Source organism: Alosa pseudoharengus, unplaced genomic scaffold (genome assembly GCF_046254945.1).
Source record: "Alosa pseudoharengus isolate Yale_2024_CS ecotype anadromous, Long Island Sound unplaced genomic scaffold, YU_APseudo_1.1 YU_APseudo_1.1_scf_12, whole genome shotgun sequence".
Lineage (NCBI taxonomy): Eukaryota > Metazoa > Chordata > Actinopteri > Clupeiformes > Clupeidae > Alosa > Alosa pseudoharengus.
The window spans coordinates 18,601,738-18,623,442 of record NW_027468587.1 but is presented as its reverse complement, the minus strand read 5'-3'; the positions used below and the strand labels follow the sequence as shown (position 1 = coordinate 18,623,442).

The 21,705-nt window shown below is 43.0% G+C and overlaps 1 protein-coding gene across 1 annotated transcript; it reads left to right on the top strand.

Moving 5' to 3' along the window:
* Positions 1–2,665: 2,665 nt before the first annotated feature.
* Positions 2,666–20,868, top strand: cmc1 (C-x(9)-C motif containing 1). The gene is made up of 4 exons (XM_076280335.1): positions 2,666–2,759; positions 3,529–3,621; positions 19,438–19,528; positions 20,068–20,868. Exons 1-4 carry the CDS (start codon positions 2,741–2,743, stop codon positions 20,186–20,188), a joined length of 324 nt encoding a protein of 107 aa, XP_076136450.1. The 5' UTR covers positions 2,666–2,740; the 3' UTR covers positions 20,189–20,868.
* Positions 20,869–21,705: the final 837 nt, after the last annotated feature.

Below are 21,705 nucleotides of genomic sequence, written 5' to 3'. Positions count from 1 at the left end.
ATCGAAAGTGACAGCTAGGCCTACTGTCTCATCAGGGGAGAGTGAGAAAAAAAGACACGCCTGTCCTAGTGACAGACGGCCAGGCTACAGGTAGACAGTAAGATGCAGCTGTTTTCTCATTGATGTTAGTTTGTGGTGCTTGTGTTCCTAGGCGATTAAATTCAACATCAAACACATCCTATGTGCTTTGGTGGTTGAAGTTAAAGTTCATGGTGCTGTGATGTCTTGCACTCTGGTTAAAGTGCAGGTATGAAGGTGGTAAAACGACTGACAGACAATACCACTGCCTTCTCTGTCGTTATCCCTCTCTTTCTCTCTGCAACTTTGCCTTATAGGTTTAACATGTTGCTGCTCTTCAACTTCTTGGTCTCTTTGCCTCACTCTCTCTAAAATTAGGGTTCATTTGCTCCACCGATAAATCAATGTTTTGGTCTGAGCTGTTAGTTGTGTTTAGCTTTTCAGTTGTTAGTGGCTGGCACTATGGTATGTGGTCTCACTGCCATAACACTCTATTCTTCACTCAACACACAACAAAACACATATCAAAATAAACAGCAGACCTTGCCAAATACAAAAAATATAAAGCCATTCTCAAGTAATTATTAGCCGAAGTTGTCCAGTTTTGAAATTGCAGCACATTTCTACATGGTCTCCAACATTGGGGTGAAATTCTAATGTTCTAATGTCTAATGTTGCTGCTTCTGTTTATCACAATAAGTTTTGGTTTCGTCTTCCCCTCTCATCGCTGATTGGCCTGACATTTTTTCTTGTCTGAGGGAAACAGTTATGAATTATGGTGTTCCAGACTAGATCTCCATGAAAGAAGATCTATGGGCGGGGCCAGGCTAGGGGCATGCTGCCCCGTAACAAAAATGTGAAAAAGAGCCCCTTAAATGATGACTTCTGACGAGTTTTGTGGAAAGAGAAGGGTAGAGAGCATAGTAGCGACTTCACACAGAAGCATGAGCTTCAGGGCCCCCTGACCCTGGGTCCAGTAGGCACTTTCAGTGATCTGTCCCTGGGGTTAAGTGCCTTGCTCAAGGGCACAACGGTGGAATCTGGGATTTGAACCCACAACTTTTCAGGGTACTACTAACCCAGATCCTTAGCCACTACACCACCACCGCCCCAATGTGACCAATTAACGCTATATTGCCAACCCAATATTTCTACCAGCCCACCTATGCTTGAACCAGCCCTGGTAGAAAGAATGCTAGTAAGTCACAATCTGAAATGGCTGGGATTAGCCTCGTGAGACCATCCTGATCTCGCGAGCTTCAGGGTTTCACTCGCAGATCAGTCTGGATACTTTCCGTTAAAGAGAATTTGGAGCAGTTCACCAAACGAACGTCCAATCAGCGTTGGCTTTGAGGCGGGTTGAGGTGTGACGCAACGAACAACATGACGGCATCCACAGAGATGAGCAGCTATCGCGCAAGTTTTATTCAAATTAGAAAGTATTCCTGGGTAAGCTGTGAAGCTATGAGTCTCAGCCATGCAGCTGGGAGGAATGAACGACACAGACATCCTCCACTGCTGATTCCAGTTCATAATGGAGGAATATACTTTCTTCAGAAGTGTAGGGCCTACCGTGAAAACTTGACGGGTTGTCGTTGATTAGGTTCATGTCACATACAAATGGTAAGTTAAAACATCTTAACGTTAGTCACGTTCCCTAACTTAATTGTATGTTAAACGAAGGCATTAGAAGAACACTTTGTTCATCTAATTGGTTGATTTGGCCCGTCGATAACCAACAAAGGTGGTGATAGACAGAGGGTTTATCCAATCAGCTATCCAGTATTTCCGCCCCTTCCCAAAAGTTCTTCAATGAAAAGTTCCCAGATGGATATGCGGAGCAAATCCATCTGGCGGAGTCAGGTTAGGAGAATATGGGAGTCAGCAAAAGTGCTTTGAATGGCAGGTATTGAAAATAAGTTGCTTCTTTGAATTTAATTGGTTCCATGCTGCAGTGACCTTTGACTTGTGTAATACTACTACTACTACTACTACTACTACTACTACTATAAATAATAATAATAATAATATTTATTGAATCTTTACTTAAAGATTATTATTATTATTACAGGTATCTCTGCACCCGAACCAGCAGGTTCAGAGGAAGCTTCTTTCCTGCAGCTGTCACTTTTCTGCAGCTACAGCTGTTACTGAACTCTGCAAACCGTTGACAACCAATCAACTAAGCCCCCAACCCAATTTATTCTGCTCTTATAAAGTAACTGCTAATACACTGCACATATTTATATCTAATTTATATTACTCTAAACCACCTTCTGTAAACCAACTGCATACTACTGTTGCACTATATTTCTTGTCCTGCCTAGACCGCCTGTCTATGCTTTGTATTGCACTTTTCTGCTTTTTTTGCATTTTTGCACTTGTACTCTGCACAATAACAATAAAGTTGAATCTAATCTAATCTAATCTAATTTAATCTAATCATCTAATCTAATGTAGTCTAATAAACGTTTACTATGGTGTTTTTATTCAATTGGAATAAAAACCTGTTCAATTAGTTTAGGGTCGAACCTTATTTTACCTGGACTAACACAATACAATGCACTAACACAGGGTGCGCGCATTGTGGCTCTTCTCCCTTCGCTCTTTTGCGCTCGTCGGCGGAAGTACGTAGGTTGGGGCGGGTCTTCCATGATTTTGATAGGTCAAGTGTGAGGGAAGGACGTGAATGCTTTCGAAACTCATGTAATCGACTTTCACAATGGAAGCGTCCCAATCAGGTATTTTTGAAAAGTGTTAAAAACGACACAAGCTCCGTGTGCTCGGCAATTTTGCGAACTGAAAGCTGTATGGTAGTAATTACAGTGAATGCATAATCAGTCCGCTTAAATTTGGAAGTTGATACGATAGCGTGAGCTCGTAGATAACCTAGCCAGTATTATCATTAGCGAACAGCTAACGTCAAGTGAACGTCCACCTTACTACAACGAGCTCTTTGAATGTAATGTGTCTCAGCGAAAACCAATAACTCCTCTTGTTATCTAGAAAATATAACGTTATCTAATGCCCTGTTGGTGTGCTTGATAACGTCATTGTAACATTAAGCTTTGCTAACACGTCCTTGTCATGATGATGTGTATTGATAAAGTTATAAAGGCCGTTGACGTTATAGTTCGCTTGGCATAACAGTGCCAGCTCGTTATCACTTTTGAGTGAGATGTGTTCGGAACTTACGAAGTGTTGTTTTGAAGCGGTATACAGTCTGGTCAGCATCGAGGCATTTTTCTATGTGTAAAGGTGGACGTTACACACTCGTCCAACAGTGTTGCACACCAAACTCAATATTTGAAACCATATGTGATTGTGTGGTTGAGTGAAATACAATATGAACAATATTGTATTGAAATACAATAACAGTAATACAATATTTTCCAATATGAACTTCATTAACCATGTCCAGTGCATCCTCACTTTTCATCATGCTTAGTTTATTTGCCTTAATATACTTTTGCTATCATGTTATTAACATCAATAATTGTCTTATTTCAGAAGAGCTTGTGTTGCGCCATGTGGAAACAGATGTTTTGATACCCAAGATGATGAGGGAGAAGGCAAAGGAGCGTTGTGGAGAAAATGTTGCTGGTATGTCTTAAATTGCTCTAATTAAAACTTAAGAGAGTGGGTCTGGAAAGGCTTCATTGACTTGCGGCTTCCAGGGGCGTAACCAGAAATTTAACTTAAATTGGTGTGTTAAAGTGCAGCAATCAAGTCTTTCTTGTAAACAAAGGTTTTAAATACAGTTGTTAACTCAATTCCAAAGAAAATACACGTCCATATCTGTTTAACTCTGTCACCATCAGCGCACAGCTCTATCTGTCATCATATGAAGCTCGCCATGCCAGATACGAGATTGTGATTGATTCCTGGGTTTTTGGAAAATTGGAAATGGGTGTCAATTGCCTCCTTGCCAGACTGACCTGCAGAGCAAATTCATATTTACTAACAGGTTCATCTGGGTTTTCTCTCAGGCTAGAGACCTACACAGCAATAATCAACAGCTTAGGGTATTTTCTACTGGGATGCCTTTTATCCAGCGGTCACTCCAGTACATGCCATTGTGTCTGACTTTGTGTCATACAAAGCACTAACACAGTTGTGTACTTGGATTACAATTTTCTCAGAAAAAAGCTCATCCACCACAACATTTTAAACAAATATGGAAGTAAAAAGAGAGATACGGCCTGAGTTTGAGAGTGATAAATCTCTACGGAAACAAACTTTACCATTTATTTATATCCATTGAAAGAAAAAGAAGTTAATTTTAGAAGATTAAATCTATTGAAACACTCGTCACTAGTCTTGTAAGAGGTAGGTTAGTTTTATTTTCCGATTTGAATTACATGCCCCAGAATCATTAAATGAGTGTCATTCATGAGATAAATACACAATTCATGAGATAAATAAAATGTTCTTGTTGTTTCTATTGATGTATTGTAGTGTAGCTAGAGTAAAGCAGATGAAGAATGTATTCTCCAGTTCTGTTTCTGTTTTCTTCACCTGCACAGAATGCAGAAAGAGAATGCGTATAGGGTCAAGTTCAGGAGTTTGCAACCTCCTTCCATAGACCAATCTCATTATATACAGCTCACTGCTGTTCCTGTTTTAGGAAGATCAGGTTTACCCCCTGTGACTGCTAAGTCCACAGACTTTTGAGTCTGTGTAAGTCTTGTTTTTTATATTGATAAAATGCAAATGCATGGAATTCAGAGCTATCATCCATCATTCAATAAACACATGAAATCATAGCTGTTATCCATAGGCATTTAGAGTGTGTGCATTAGTTTGTGATTCTGGGTGGACTGTAGGGGTGAAGGATATAAAAGTTATAAGGTATATTGGATGAATATTTATTTTTCACTGAAAAAGTTGCTAATATTAATGCCCAGTTCAATGGGCCTTTAAAAATGGCATTACCTTGTGTAGACGTGGTAGCACCACTGGATTCTTTCTCTTCTCTTAATGTGGAATACGTTTCTATACTTCTTCAATGAAGTCGTCTAACAACATGCTCTTTGGATCCCATTCCATCCACTCTTCTGCAATTCCTCCACTGTTTTGACAGCGGTCCTGCATGCTATTAATTCATCACACAGTTCTGGAGAAGTTCCTTTTTCTTTCAAACAAGCAAGGGTTACTAGCCTGGTCCTATCCACCTGTATCCAGCTCATTTTCATCTCACTGAGAAACAGGTCTGGCCCCTTTCAATGCGCTTACATTTCCCTCTGGGATGGAAAGTGGCAGTGGTAAACAGCAGTGCCTGCCAATATAAAAAATGCAATTGGTATAATGTGTTGTGTACATTTATGCAGCCAAGGTAAATATGTTGTTTCCTGAATATCGATGCTGTTTATTCTCAGTTTGTAAAGGTTAGGCTAAGTAGGAAGTAACGTTAGGAATCCTTCATCAATGTGATTGGTTAGGCGAGATGCAACGTGAAGAACTATAGACCGGTCTCCCTTTTCCCCTTGGCAAAGTTTCTTTAGAAAGTGGTGTTCAGGCAAGTTTCTGATTTCTTATCAGAAAAACCTACCAGATCCTAAGCAGTAGCTAAAGCCTCTACTCAGTCATCAGTTTTACTTGACTTATCTGCAGCTTGACACAATGAACCATGACATTCTCCTCTGCATTATCTGAGCTAGGAATTTCTGGGACAGTTTTTAGTTGGTTTGCATCCTACCTCCAAGGATGTTTATTTAGTGTGTCTTGGCAAGGACAGGTATTAAAGTCTCAAGACTTCACCACAGGTGCACCTCAGGGATCACTACTTGGGTCTCTTCTATTCTTCATTTGCACCACTTCTGTAGGTCAGAAAATTTACTCCCATGGTATGTCTATTACTGTTGCGCGGATTATACTCAACTTTACCTGTTTTTTTCCATCCTGATGACTCAAAAAGGTACACTATGCAAGATTTTCACTTTAATATAGACCTAACCTTTACAGAGCCAATTTGATGGTAAACAAACTTGAACTAGTAAACAAACTTGTACTAGTTCTAGTACTGTTTGTACTAGTACAAACAGTACTAGAACAGTACTTCTACTTGTACTGTAGAATTGTTCACCTAGCGTAGCCATACAGCACAGCCGTAGCGAGTCACTAACAAGAGAACCAGCCTTTCAACTTCAAGAATAGCGGGACCGAAGACATCTCGTGATAATTGTTGTCAAGTGTTTTCTCTTCTTGGCTGTGCTTAACCCTCACTTGATAGGGCGGTACCAATACTGAACTTTTAAACTGGGTTTCACTCAATAACCAGGCCTCTGTTCCATCTTTATCCTTTTTTATTTGTCTTCAATTTTTGCAGCCCAGATATTTACAGGTGAAAAACCTTAAACCAGAAAACATCAACCATTTAGCAATTTGCACATTTTCTGTAAAACAGACACACAGGACTCAAAAATGATTCATTATCAAACTTGACTCTAGACACATATGTACATATAAATCACAGATCTTCACATGAATTATTTCAGCTTGAATTCATCACGGACATTAAATCACGATCTAAACTACGGGAGGCACAATGAATTAAAAGAGTAACCAAACACAATGAATCACTAAGCATTTGAATAGTCAAGCAGTGAGTTTAGCACATTTTTCTCCCATATAAATATTTACAATACATATTCACTCCCATGAACTACAATTTAGGCAATTAAATATTTTTAGTTTCCATTTGACGGATGTTATAAGCAAATACGACTATGCACACTTTTAAACCATGTCTTTACAAGCCACCAATCCAGTACACCAATATCCCACGTATCAGAACACATATCAGGATTAAATCACTGCATTTAGCTTACAATTACATACAATGGAGCTTACAATACATTAAACTACAATAAAATTAACCAACCAATATCTGCGCAATACATTCCGTAAACTACCACATGAATATTTACAACAAACAGATACTACAGCTCGCAAACACAGTTTCTTTCCGCTTGCACCGCAACGCCTTGATAGCATACAACAATCACCAAGTGTCACTCGCAACAAAGTCTGATTATTTACGCAATCTTACCGGCTGTCTGTTCAGTCTTTGAATTGGTACCCGATCCTGCACAGTTTCAGGAAAGCTCAATGAGAATACGTATTTCTTTCTCATGCTGCACTAGCGTTTTGCCGGTTCAAACTATCCCGCTTGGATTGGAGACGTGCGTATCTTTGTTCTACTCGAGTGCACACAGGTGAGTGATAATTAGTCCCGCCTGACCCCCGACGAGAAGGGGCGTTCGCCGCGACACCTCCCACTCAACCTTTTAGTACTTGGACGGAAAGGTTGCAGAACTATAAGGCGAACTTAAACACTCCGGGGACTGCTCCTCTACAGGCAAAAGGACTACAAGTCGTCTAACATCTCTGTGCAGCATCACTCCATTAGACCTCTCTACCCGGCCATCAGAAACTGAGGACTGGGTCGCTGGCTTTTGATGCTGAACTAAGGCACAGTTGCCCGGTGTGACACGGATCTCAACATCTCTCACGATGCCCTTTGAGTCTGGAGCTACTGTGACAACTCTGCCAAGCCTAAACTGACCTCGCAGAGCGTTTTGGTCACAAAGCCAAACAACATCCCCAACAGCGACATTTCTTTCTGTGGTGTGCCATTTGGTTCTGATGAAGAGACTTGGGCCAGCAAGCTGGCACCACGCTTTCCAAAATTCGTTAACCTGGGCCTGAACTTCACGAAGGCGCTTGTAGGGGTAGTTGTTAAAGTTGAAAGACTTGAAGTCACCACTGGGAGATGCTCGCCCCAAGAGAAGCGAGTTTGGTGTTAGATACTCAATCCGGTCCTCCCGACTCTGGACTCTTGCATCAATAGGCCGCTCATTAGCCAGGTTAGCTGCCGAATGGAGGGCTGTGAGGAACTCACTGAAAGTAAGGTTTGCCGACTTGCTCAAACTCTGAAGAGCTCTCTTAGCAACCCTTACGGCAGCTTCAGCAGCTCCATTTCGATGTGGTGAATCGGCAGGGAGCACTTTCCACATCCAGCTGGTCCCATTTTTATAGCATACTCCTCCAGGCTTGCTGTATCTTGGCTTCGCAGAAAGGTATACAAGTCCTCCAGAAGAGGTCTTGCACCAATAAAATTAGTCCCAGGGTCTGACCAAACCTTACGGGGGTGGCCCCTGATGGCAACGAATCTTTGATAGGCCATTAGGAAGCTTTCAGTGGACATACTACTGGCAAGATCTATGTGTAGGGCCCGGCTCGCCATGCAGCAGAAGATGACCCCCCAAACTTTCATGGACACTCTTCTTTTGATGTCATCTCTCACCAGGTATGGTCCAAACAAGTCAACAGATGTAAACTGGAACGGCGCAGCGGGTCTTGACCTTTCTACTGGTAGATCACCCATCACTTGTTGGCATACTTGAGCTCTTGCCTTCCTGCAGTGGATGCACTGGTTGACAACTTTCTGGGCCAGCCTTCTACCTTGTATGACCCAAGCCTTCTGCCGTATCCTTAACAGAGTCCCAGCAACCCCTTCATGCCCTTCCTGATGACTTTGGCGTGCCAGTAGAGTCCCCAGCCAGGTGTCAAAGGGAATTAGTGGAACAGCCAAGCAGTCTCCTCTGAAATACTGGATTCGGCCTCCGCACAATAGAAGCCCACTAGCTTCGTCCTTGTACACGACCAGCCGGTCTGTTGTAGTGCTGGGGAAGGTAACTCCTTCTTGTGTTGCTAGACACAGATCTCTGAAGGCGTCCTCCCTTTCGGCCACAGTGACGATGCCAGCCAACGGGACTGCCTCCCACTTTGATCTTCCCCAGGCTTTGCCATGAAGAAACTTCTTTGCCGACCGCCAGACGAGCGCTAGTGACTTTATCATTCGTGTTAGGCTGCTGAACCGCTTGATATCCAACAGGCTTGTAGCTGCAACCCCAGCCGGTGGCCTATGCAGATCTACGGAGGTCAAAGTTGGATCCTGCCTGGGCTCTTTTTTTTCTCCAGCCCGGGTAAGAGCAGCAACAAAAGCCTTCTTTTGGATGCGTGTGAGGTTCTCTCTTGCTTCAACAGCAACATCCTTGGCGGACTTCACTGGCCACTCACTCTCCGGGAGACTTAGGAACTTAGGACCCAGCTACCACTCTGTGCCTTCGTCCAACTCCTTGGGGCTTGCACCTCTGGAGATGATATCCGCTATGTTGAGTGGCCCAGGAACCCACCACCAGTCTTGGACGTTTGTGCTGCCTTGAATTTCCCCAATTCTATTCGCAAAGAATGTCTGGTATCTGTAGCTTTCACGTTGGACAGCTCCCAGGACTGTCTGGCTGTCAACGAGGTGGTACCACCTCTCCACACGAATTCTGCAATGCTTCTGGAAATACTTCTTCAGACGGGCAGCATAGACAGCTCCACAAACTTCAGCCTTAACAGCGTCCCCCTTATGGTCTAAAGGAGTCAGCCTAGCCTTGGATTCGACTAGCCGTATGGTCACGCCTTGTGGCAACTTCCACCGTAGGTACAATACAGCGCCATACGAGCGTTCGCTACCATCAGAGAATGTGATACCGCAGGGCTCGGCGAGTGGGTCAGGAGGGGTCAAGGCTCTGATGAATCTCAGTTGGCCGAGATCAGCATAATCTTCAAGGAGGCAGACAGCATCTTCCCGGAGGCCCTCGGACAAAGGTACGTCCCATGTATTTTCTGATGGACTATATTTGACCTTCGCTTCTTGAAAAGCTCTCCTCACCAAGATGGCTCCCTTCTGCTTGACAGGTGTCACAAGACCGAGGGGATCGTACAGCCCAGAGACTTGACTTAGGAGCTCTCTACGGGTGAGTGGATTTGGCACTTGCGCCCTTATTTCATCTTTCAACAGATTTTCTCCCAATCTCATCTTCTTCTTCTTTTTGGAGAAGTTCACAGCTACCATCAAGCGAAGTTTGTCGCTCTCTGGATCATAACCAAGGCCCAGAGCTTTATTGTTCTCTTCGGAGAGTTGGTTTGGAAGGACCATCACCAAGGGTTCTTCCCTCTCCAGGTCTCTGGGTCCTGGCCTCCCACTTTGGCCTGAGTAGACCCACGGCTTCATGTAAAATCCGCCGGCTTCCAGGATTTGCTCAACATTGGCTGTTATTTGCTTGAGCTGGCTCAGGTCATTGTGCGAGGTCAGGATGTCGTCCACATACGCATCTTGTTCCAGCGCACGGCGCTCTTCTGAGAGATGGTTAAACATTGGCAGATTCGCTGTCTCACGCATGGCGACTTGTGCGATGCAGCCCGCTGGTTTATCTCCGATGTTGACCCTCGTAATTGCATACTCCTGAATGTCCTCCTCCTCAGAGTCTCTCCATAAGAAACGATGAAGATGTACCTCCTGGTCCTTAAGCCATACGGAATTATACATTTTTTTGATGTCCCCTAGCGCAGCGAAAACACCTTGCCGGAACCGTAAGAGGACAGCACGGATGTCATTGAGGACATCTGGACCCTTGATAAGTAGGTCGTTCAGGCTCTGGCCCCTGAATTTCTGACTACTATTCCATACAAGGCGGACCGGCGTGGTAACAGAGTGGGGGTTTGGCGCATTTAGGTGGCTAATATACCACACAGGTCCAGTCCAGTCCAGCTTGCCAGCTCTTCTTTTGACAGCTTGACAGCAGCGTTCCGCTCAACCATGTCATGGACTTGCGTTTTGTAGGCTACCTTCCACTCCGGCTCTCTTGCCAACTGCTTTTCAGTCCTCAGGAATGTTGCTTCGACAGCCCTCCTATTGTTGGGCAACGTTACCGGATCCTCCATCCAGGGGTATTTTGCATGCCAATGCGGCTTCTCACTGTGACGATCTCCGGTTACATATGTTAATCCACTCTTTATTTGCTCCAGCTCCCGCTCCTCAGAAATGGTCATCTCCTTCCCCCCAGGTTGACAATTTCCACATCTACAACCACCACACCTGGGTTCACAGGCAGCCCCGATGCTATCCCACCTCCACCAGTTCATGAAGTCTCGGCCGGCAGCACACGTAGTGGCTTGGGTGAATGAAGGCAGTTGAGCTGAGCCATTACAGATGACTTCTTTATACTCCGCAGCCGCTGTCCGCATGGAGCGTGCAAAATGCGTTCTGGAGCCATGGGCCGTGACTGTGACATCTTCCAAAAGATCCGGATGAGAACCGCCCACTGTTTTCCCAAGGGGACCATCCCACAAGACTAGGTCACCGACGGAGCGCACCTTCTGAGGGACGAGCTGGCCTTCTTTATGACTGATGAGGAGCTTGATTTTAGTGGGACGGACCAGTTCATGGAGGGGAATGTCGGGAAATATTTTTTGTAGTCTCTTGGGTGACACATGCTGATTGATTTCCGCGATGCTATCCAGCCCGTAACACACAAGCTGGTGGGGTCTCAGGGTTCCCTTTGAAGTTGTGACCCGGATCTTCAGTAGATACCGCTTGGTCTCAACTGTTACTTGCATCCCGCCAACTCCATGGACTGTGAGCGTGACATCCTCACTCCTCAAATTCAGCTCACCTGCTGCCTCATGAGTGATGTAATTGGTATCGGATGCCAAGTCTATCAAGGTACCGATCTTCTGCCCAGCATTCGCAGTGACTTCAAGGATCATCATTATGACTGGGAACTCCTCAAGGCCGTTCTCCGTCAAGGCTGAACTAAATGTTTTTGAGACAGAGTTACAGAACACATTTCGACACCGCTGAGCCAAGTCGGGGGCCAGGCTTGTCAGGAACTCCTCCTGGGTCTCTGTGTACTTTTTTACTTCGCCCCTTCCTTCGCCCCTTCCTGGGCTGGGCTTCAATCTCCTTAGTCCATCTCCCTTGCTTCCAACCTTGGGACAGAGGTAATAGTGATGACCCGGGCCTTGAATGTTCTTACACCAATCGCTTTTGCACAGAAAGGTTGTCTTGCATTCTGCATCGCTGTCATGAACCTCAAGACACCTCCCACAAGCACCAAGTTTCCTGACTGCTTCTTTCTTTTCTGCTACTCTGAGCATTTTAAACTTCTTGCAATAATACAGCTTCCTCCCGTGGCCCCCCTCTCCACAGACAACACACGATGCTTGGGAGCTTGAGGAGTGGGTGGACTTTGTTCGAGCGTGCTTTTGTGGGATTCTTGTCTCCCTCTTGCTGGGGTCATCATCCCTTAATTGGTCTAATTGCTCGTAAATTTTCTCCTGACTTCTCAGAAACTTAAGGAGCAGGTCGAACCTGTCTTCAGGTGATCCGGCTTCCTCCCCTTTTGATACATAGACCAACCACTCCTTTTTTAAGCTTTCAGGCAGCTTGCTCTCCAGGGACTTTGTGACGAGTGGATTTTTCAGGGCGCCCGTATTTCCTAACCCGCTGAGGTCATACAAGGCTTTTTCAACAACCTGGATCAAGTCCACGATCTTCCTGGGTTGGTGACCTTTCACCGGTGGCAGCGCCTGCAGCTCTTCAACAATTTCCAGGGCAATTGCTGTTTTGTTTCCAAAACGGTTTTCAAGGACACGAAAGATTTCGTCCGCCGTTCCATAAGTTGACAGGCGAAGGTCCCTTGCTACCTTCTCCTCGAGGCTATCCAACAGCTGGAATTTCCTCACCTCCTTGGAGCGGGTAGGTTCCCCTTGCTGTTGGAGTGCCTCCCATTCTTTTTTCCAGAGGTAGAAGTTTCGCTTATTTCCATCAAACTGCGGGAGTGCTGTTGGGCTCAATTTGATAGCAGGTGACCGGTGTGGGATTTCTCCTAGGGACCCCTCATTTTCTAGCTTCGACTGTAATAGGGTGGCTTTGCCTGAAATCAAGTCAAGTAGCTGACCTTCCACACCCCTCATGCGCTGCTGAAAATCAGGCCGCTCTTCATCTGGGACCCAGCGAGTCCATCGCCGGGTGGCTTCTTTTGCTGCTTTCACCAGCCCCTCAAGGTTGCTAAGCATTAATTCATACACCTCCAATTTCAGGCCAGATTTATTCTCCTCCAGCCGCTCGCACTCCTTTTCCGCTGCCTCCAATGCTAGGGACAGTTCTGGGTAGCCAAAATTTTGCCATAGAACCCTCTGAACAGCCGTCTCCACCTCCTCAAGCTTTTGCTCACACTCTTCTGTTGTCTTTTTACTGTCTGCACTTACATCCTCTTTTGTTGTCTTTTTAACGTCTTGTACTTCGCCCTCTTTGGGGGTGGACGCGAGCTCCACTTCCTCAGTCCAGACAATTTCCAACTCCTCATTTGCTTCCATCACTCGGTCAGCCTCCAGCACAACCTTGCTGAAGCATTCCACCAGTTCTTCCGCCGACATTTTCTTGCAAGACCTCAGCACTGAGTTTGCCAGTCGGGAAAACCGCTGTTTGGCAGTCGTTCTCTCTTTCTTTAACTGCTGCAGAGACTTTGACTCAGCCATTTTGGGCTTTGGAAAGAACTTTAAATTGGCACGCTTGGCTTGGCTTGACAGGAGTTGCGGGCGGGCTCGGACTCAGCTGCGGGCGGGCGTGTGGACTCAGCTGCAGGCGGGCGTGTGGACTCAGCTGCAGGCGGGCGTGTGGACTCAGCTGCAGGCGGGCGTGTCAGGCGGGGTGGGCTTAGTAGGAGCACTGGGTGGGCTCAGTTTCGCAGGAGCTCTGCCTCGGCTTGGTAGGTGTTTCTTCAACCAGCTCATAGCGGTTTTTCACTGCCAAGTGTTTTCTCTTCTTGGCTGTGCTTAACCCTCACTTGATAGGGCGGTACCAATACTGAACTTTTAAACTGGGTTTCACTCAATAACCAGGCCTCTGTTCCATCTTTATCCTTTTTTATTTGTCTTCAATTTTTGCAGCCCAGATATTTACAGGTGAAAAACCTTAAACCAGAAAACATCAACCATTTAGCAATTTGCACATTTTCTGTAAAACAGACACACAGGACTCAAAAATGATTCATTATCAAACTTGACTCTAGACACATATGTACATATAAATCACAGATCTTCACATGAATTATTTCAGCTTGAATTCATCACGGACATTAAATCACGATCTAAACTACGGGAGGCACAATGAATTAAAAGAGTAACCAAACACAATGAATCACTAAGCATTTGAATAGTCAAGCAGTGAGTTTAGCACATTTTTCTCCCATATAAATATTTACAATACATATTCTACAATTTAGGCAATTAAATATTTTTAGTTTCCATTTGACGGATGTTATAAGCAAATACGACTATGCACACTTTTAAACCATGTCTTTACAAGCCACCAATTCAGTACACCAATATCCCACGTATCAGAACACATATCAGGATTAAATCACTGCATTTAGCTTACAATTACATACAATGGAGCTTACAATACATTAAACTACAATAAAATTAACCAACCAATATCTGCGCAATACATTCCGTAAACTACCACGTGAATATTTACAACAAACAGATACTACAGCTCGCAAACACAGTTTCTTTCCGCTTGCACCGCAACGCCTTGATAGCATACAACAATCACCAAGTGTCACTCGCAACAAAGTCTGATTATTTACGCAATCTTACCGGCTGTCTGTTCAGTCTTTGAATTGGTACCCGATCCTGCACAGTTTCAGGAAAGCTCAATGAGAATACGTATTTCTTTCTCACGCTGCACTAGCGTTTTGCCGGTTCAAACTATCCCGCTTGGATTGGAGACGTGCGTATCTTTGTTCTACTCGAGTGCACACAGGTGAGTGATAATTAGTCCCGCCTGACCCCCGACGAGAAGGGGCGTTCGCCGCGACAATTGTGAAACATTACCTTGTCAGTAAATATAGCTCTTGGGAGAGAGTTTTTGCCTGTTTGCCTTCACCTTCACAACAAAAGCATTTTCATTGTGTACAGGGGGAACAAGCCACGAGAAGTTCCAATGGCAGAGTAAAATATAAATATATCGTGACTCTAGGGGTAGCTCTACAGTTGCCAAAAATACCTGACCCTGCATAGTATACCTTTTAATATTTTGCTCAGATTTCTGCATGCCTCAGGGATATTTCGATCTAGATGAAAGATTGACACCTTCTGCTCAATCCCTCCAAAACTGAGACTCTGGCTTCAGCCAGCACAGCTATTCCACAGCAGATCAGCATACAGCTTGACTCATCTTCACAGACCCCAGCTAAAAAATGTGTCCCAATTGACTAAAACCCCCCACCAACTAAATTTCTATGAGCATGTAATCACAGTCACAATGTCATGCCAGTTTATCTTATACAATGTGCAGAAGATTAGGCCTTATCTAACACATTATGCCACACAACTTCTTAAGCAGGCCATGAAAATAGACTATTGCAGTATATTGTGAGCTGGTCTACTTGCTTTTAAAGCGAGACCATTACAGATGATTCAAAATGCAGCAGCATATCTGGTCTTTATTCGGCTAAAGAAGACACATGTAACTCCTCTGTTAGTTACTCTTCACTGGCCTTTCTATAGCAGCCAAAATTAAATTCAAATCCCTATCTCTGGCCGATAGGACACTTACTAGATCTGCATCTTGCTATCTTTATTCCATGATCCAGCTCTACTTCCCCTCTCATCCACTGTGGTCCTCTGATGAGCGTGTGCTATGTCGGCCATCAGCAGTAGAGGTCATAGTCAAGACTCTTTTCTTAGTGATTCTTTCACCTAATCCGCTTCATTCAATCAATAGTTTGGGGATCTTCAAAAGCTTCCAAAAGAGGTGGTGATTCTTGTGTTTCATAATGTAAAAGTCTTGCATGTTAGTCCAATTTTATTAAATATAAATGACATTCTAATTAGAGAAACAGTATATGGTATTTTGCTTCTACCTGGAAGAGTAAGTAGAAGAGTGAAGTGTCAAGTAGGGCTACACCTTACCATTGTTTTCATTGTCAATCTGTTCATTATTTTCTTGATTAATCTGTTGTTTGATCTATAAAATATTAAAACATGGTGGTCAGTGTTAAAAAGCCCAAGCCCAAGATGACATCCTCAAATCCCTTGTTTTGCCCACACCCCATGCATTCATTTTATTGACATAGATGAGTAAATCCAGGATTTTTTTTGTTTTTTTTGGCAAAATCAAAATGGTTGGAGATTAATATAATAGTTGGCAATGAATCAGTTAATTAATTAAATGTTGCAGCTCTTGTTTGCGATAATAAAGGGGCTATCCTGTTCATGAATTGCTCAATTTAAATTTCATTATTCGGTTCTGCTTATCGGTTCTGGTTCTTTCTTTTGTAATATTTCAGTTCCCAAGGCGACTATTTGGGCTGCTTGATTATGGCAAAAATCATAATTGTTTTGTTCAATATTGAGTTATTATGTAACACAATTATCAAATAATTTTGGTAACATCATCCATTTTCTTAACTTGAGAAGTAGATTAAATGAAATGTTAAATATAAATCAACTGAAAAACAAATAAAAAAATCAAAGGCAAAAACTATACAACAGTTACCACTGTAAAGCAATGGAGTAAACTGCATTCATAACTCAAGATGACAAAACGAGAGCATTGTTGCAAAACAGAATGAAGCCAAATAATCGTTTTATTTCAATAATGTTTTGTCATAATTTTTAATTCATCTATTATTTTGATTAATTGCATAGCCCTACTGTCTATTGTTGCAGTTGCAGAGGTCCTGCCATATGTTTTCTGCTTTGTGTAGCAGGTACACTGCACGTTTTTCTGCTGTTGCCATGGTGTGAAGGTTGTGGTCACAATCTTTGAGTGCTGTTTATCTTGTCTGTGCCGTCAGATACCACACCTGAACATGACAGCCAAGAGCTCACGTTTTGCAGGGGAGGGTGTGGTGGAGGTAGGGGCTTGTGGATGGAAACACCCCCACCCCCTCCTCACCCATCAGGCAAAGCGGCCCCCTCGTTTTCACACCTCTGTCTCTGCAGATGCTGAGCTCAGTGGTTGATTGTTCCCTATTACTCGGAACAAGAATCTGACTTGCGTAAAGGCAGAGACCGTTTGGTACGAAAGTTACCACGATCACTGTTTTATTGGAGGTATTTCCTACTACCTCTGTGAAGTAATGGTTTCACCCATGCCATTTTACTAGCCTATAGTATAGTTTCTTTGAAGTATGGCCCTAGTGTGTGGTCAAATTTGTTTGTTTGTTGTTGTTTTTTTTAGGCATAAAAATGCAAAACTTTAGCTGTGACCCTGTATTGTGTGCTGGATATGTGTGCATGCAGAGGTATGTCACTTATAACCAACCAGAAATAAAGGACTGTTATCATTCCTGCCATTTTGTAAATGCACTGCAATTGTCTTTTCAACCACAGCTAATGTGTGTTATTTTTTTGTTAGGCAAAGTGCGGGTGGTGGTAAACCTTTCACCCCTAAGGTCCCATGTGAGGCGTATTTCAGCTTTGCTGCAGCTTTTATTCTGGCATTGCTCTGTAGTCAGTCTTCCTCTTAGTTCTTGGTCTTTGTTGTGAGCCGTCAGGCTTGCTTAATCTTCGAATCGCATTTGAAACATGAGTTTCTGCTCCAGCGAAGACATGATTGAGTTTGAATAGCTGCATGCGCATAATCAGGTAGGAATTAATTGACTATGGTTGTGCAAGCTATCCCTCAGCTGCTGGCCTGCTGAGCCATCAGAGAGCCACAGAAAGGGCGGAATGAGAGAGATTTCAGTGTTTGATATACCGTTGGATCACTTGAGCAAAAAAGGAATTATATTCACTCATGCCTATTTCCACTTTTGTAAAATATCTGTTTTGGGGGGGTGAAAAGTGAAAAGTTGTATAACTATGCTCTAGTGTACGGGCACATCCTGCAACTGATCAGCCTGAATAAATACTTGGCATCTGTGTGACTTGAGGTTATAGGCTAACTGTCTTCTCTTTATCTACTGTAACACACAAACAAAATCAGATTTAGAATTGTCATTTCATTAAAAAGTACATAGTGTTTGTTTTTTATGTGTAACTGCATTATGTACAATTACTTTGCTCTCACAGAAGGTGCATCCTCGTGTTATTTTTTTTCTACTGTTCTTTTTTTCCATGGTATTTTTATTTTGTGGAATAGAAAGAAAAGCATATAGTTTTAATACAACACACTCATTGCTCATTTGACTAGCTTTGTATTTCAATGTAGGTTCATATGTATGAGTGGGATAGGTCAAGTGTAACATGCCGTTGCTTGTATTTGCTTGTCTGGGGAAGGGCGATATTAGATTTGTTATTAGATTAGTCTCAGGATCCTGGCTGCTGAAATTGGTTTTGCTCAATCTCGTCTGCATACAGATGAAAAGTATCAGCATAATCACTCAGATAAAAGTAATTATGGGATGCTGTTTACGCTAGCTTTGAGATGCAAGGTCCTAATTAATGATCAACAGAGAGCTCGCTAATAGGGTATGGCCCCGGAACTCCTCAACAGCTCTTTCACACTACGACCTACACCTTCCATCTAGAAAGAGCTAAGTTTGTGTGAAATCTCACTGGTGTCACCTTTTTCTAACACCAATGTTAACTTTGCCCAGGGGAGTTCTCTTAACAATGTGACAAGTGTGGGGATTAGAGGTCTGTTTACAATGACCTGGTCAACGGGTCAGGATTTTTCTTTTTCTCATATATTTATAAGCATAGGTTTGTGAAAGTGCTTCTTAGCAGTGGAAGCTATTTTTGAAGACCTGAAGCAGATGCAATAGGGAACTCGGCTGGCGGGCCCCTTTTATTTCAAGCAGCCAGGGGAACACAGGGCCTCAAGAGATTAGACTTCAGTGGCCAATTATGACCATCAGGCCATATTCTGATCTAAAGCAATATGTGAGGGCGCTGCATAACGTGTGTGGTATGCCAATGGTAGGTGGTTCTTGCGGTTAATTCACTGAAGGCCACAATCAGATAAGGGTTTTGAAAGAAGACACACCAAACTATTGGTTATGTTGAGACTTCTGTCGTTTAGCTATAGGACTTCCTTCCCTCATTAGGCATTCTTTTTGTGGGCTAGTGTTTCAGTTCCTTTGTGGCCCCCCATCATATAGCCCCCGAATGTCTCCTATTAACAATAGTTGACATAAAAAGGGAAGTAGCTCAGGTTGAGACCGTTGTTCTATTTGTCTCTTAGTTTCTCTTTTGTCCAACACTTTTTTAAACATAGTTACTAGAGGTACTGAACATTGTATCTGTTTCTATTGTATTGTTCATAAATCAAAATATAAGAAGGACTGGTAAAATGAATACCTTCTCTATGTGTTCATGTAAAAGGGAAAAGGCTCCCTTTGAAGAACTATTTTTAAAGTTATATGTTGGGGCTTTTTAGCCTTTATTCACAGGATAGTGAAGATCAAACATTGGATCTGGAAATTACCTCAGGCTGGATTCGAACCTGGGTCTCTGTGGGCACTTGACCCGACTGTGGTATTGCCCCTGAAGAAGTGATTGTTGAGTAAACCTTTTGGTCACCCTATAACACCCCCCCCCCCCCCCCACCCCCATCTCTCATTCCAGCCTTTTCTCAGTGTTGTAAGGAGAGCGGATTCTTCATGGTGTTCAAATGCAGGGAGGAAAACGCAGCCCTGAAGGAGTGCCTGACAAAGCAGTGAGTGGCGACTTATCCATATTGCTTCCCACTGACACAACACCAAGTTAGAGCACAGTAACACAGTTTGGCTCTCTGCTACATCTATCTTGTGTATGAATTAAAGCTATTTTGTCGTGTGTGTGTGGAACATTGGTCTGACCCACTGATGTTTGTGCTTAAGATCTTGCTCATGGTATTAAATTAACAAATAGATTTAGCCTTGCTATTAAATTAGCTTTCATTAGACCTTACACCGGGTCTGCAACTAAAGCGCTCCATTTGTGGAGCATAAACATTGTTTTAGAAGACTTGTCTAATTTTCGGATGTATGCGGTACTTTCACATCTGGTGTTGCCAGTTCCATTAATTATAGTGTACACTAATTGTTGCAGCAGACGCTGCACAAATGGAATGCTTCAATTACGGTGTAGCCTCCCTGTTAGAATTGTCACTCTGCCCACTATCTGAATTAGGGCCCTAATTTTTACCTGTATATTTTTAATGTTGTTGTTATAATTACTATTTTTTACTGTTTTTTTGTTTTGTTTTGCCAACAGTTACAAAGACCCTGCCTTCTTTGAAGAGTGTAAGCAAGAATACATCAGAGAGAAGCTTGAATTTCAGAGAACAGGCATTCCAGCCAAGAACAGGATACAGAAGCTCCCAACCAGCATGTAGATTTCACATGTCCTGTCTAAGGGACAAAGATGATGAGAAGGTTAATATATCCAGGAATGCCTATTGCTCACTGTTTTGTACTCTGCTGAATATTTGTTAAAAACCACAGAGCAGACATGAAGAGGAGTGTATTTCTGTTTGCTTTGAGGGACTTTGATGTGATTTTGCTTGTATTGTATTGACCACTGGCTTGGTTACATGTGCCGAAGGCAATCTTTTCTGCTGGATAGCCATAGACGTCATAATCATATTTGTTTCAAAATGCAAAGCAGACTGACTTGACATAATCAAAATTCATAGAGACCCCCCCCCCCCTTCAAATCAGATGACTGATATTGATGTTGTTTTCACCAAAGGGCGTCTTTGTAGCATTGTTATAACATAACTGTCCTCAGAAAGAAATGATTCACAAACTGCCAGACACTGTTGGGAGTACCGAGGAGGCATTTGAAATCTGTGTGGTTCACCGATGGTAGTGTGATCACGGAAAACATGAGATGTTTCAGGAGTAAGAGTAAGACCATAGTTTAAGTCGAAAACTCTTGAAGCATATTGTTGGTCTGTATAGGGAGAGCAATCTCATAACAAAAATGTTGGATTGTAAATAATCAGAGTATGAGTCATTTGTGGTTATTTTAAAAATAATCTGCCTGTGATTAGTAAATATCCATATTTAATAATTTGTGGTCATGTCTCTGTTCTGTACCTTTACGCAAAACTATTATAGTGCAAAAAAATCAATCATAACCTATCCTATCTAGCCATTTCATTGCAAAGCAGTTGACTTGCTATTGACTTTCTAATGTTTGCATTTGAATTGCAAGTGCTGACCAGAATGTTAGTTACGTACACAAGTACACCTGACCTGTGGGCTCTCATTGTATTGTTTGTGAGTAAACGTGAGAGATGGGCCGTTTTTGATCATCACCCTACCACAACAAAAGAAAACAAACAAACAGCTGGCAGCTTTCAGACATGAGCTAAGAGATGCTGTATTGACTGGGGGTCGTCTGAGGCATTTCCTTTCAACTTACAGATGAATTTTCAGTTTCAATTTTCCCCACGCACCTGACATTTGCCTTACAGTAAATAAATGTAAATGTTTGTGTTAAAGGTTCAGTCAGTGATCGTATGCGATTTCAAGCCCATAACATATTTTGTCACATTCAGCAATCATCTTCTCATGACCTACTAGCTGGCCATTCTGTGAGTACACTGTAAAAAAAAAACGGTCTCAGTAGGCAGCCCAGGCTCTGAAAACTGGAAACAAACAAAGTAGGCACAGCCTGTCCCTTAAACAGAAACGGAATCCTGTGTGGAGTTTCTTTAGGAATACTGAAGGGAGGGGTAAGCTACCTCTCTGGTGTATTTCGTTTGGTCCTTGGTTAGAATATAGTGTACGTTATTTTGAACAAAAACGTCTGCTTATAAATCTAAATATAAACAAATACATGACTTTCTGTGCAATCGGTGACTGTACTTTTAATGTAATATGTTCTATGTTCTACTCAACGATG

Coding starts and splice junctions, on each gene's coding strand:
- cmc1 (XM_076280335.1), top strand. Junction 3,622..19,437: donor TTGTGGAGAAAATGTTGCTG/GTATGTCTTAAA, acceptor CTCTCATTCCAG/CCTTTTCTCAGTGTTGTAAG. Junction 19,529..20,067: donor AAGGAGTGCCTGACAAAGCA/GTGAGTGGCGAC, acceptor TTTTGCCAACAG/TTACAAAGACCCTGCCTTCT.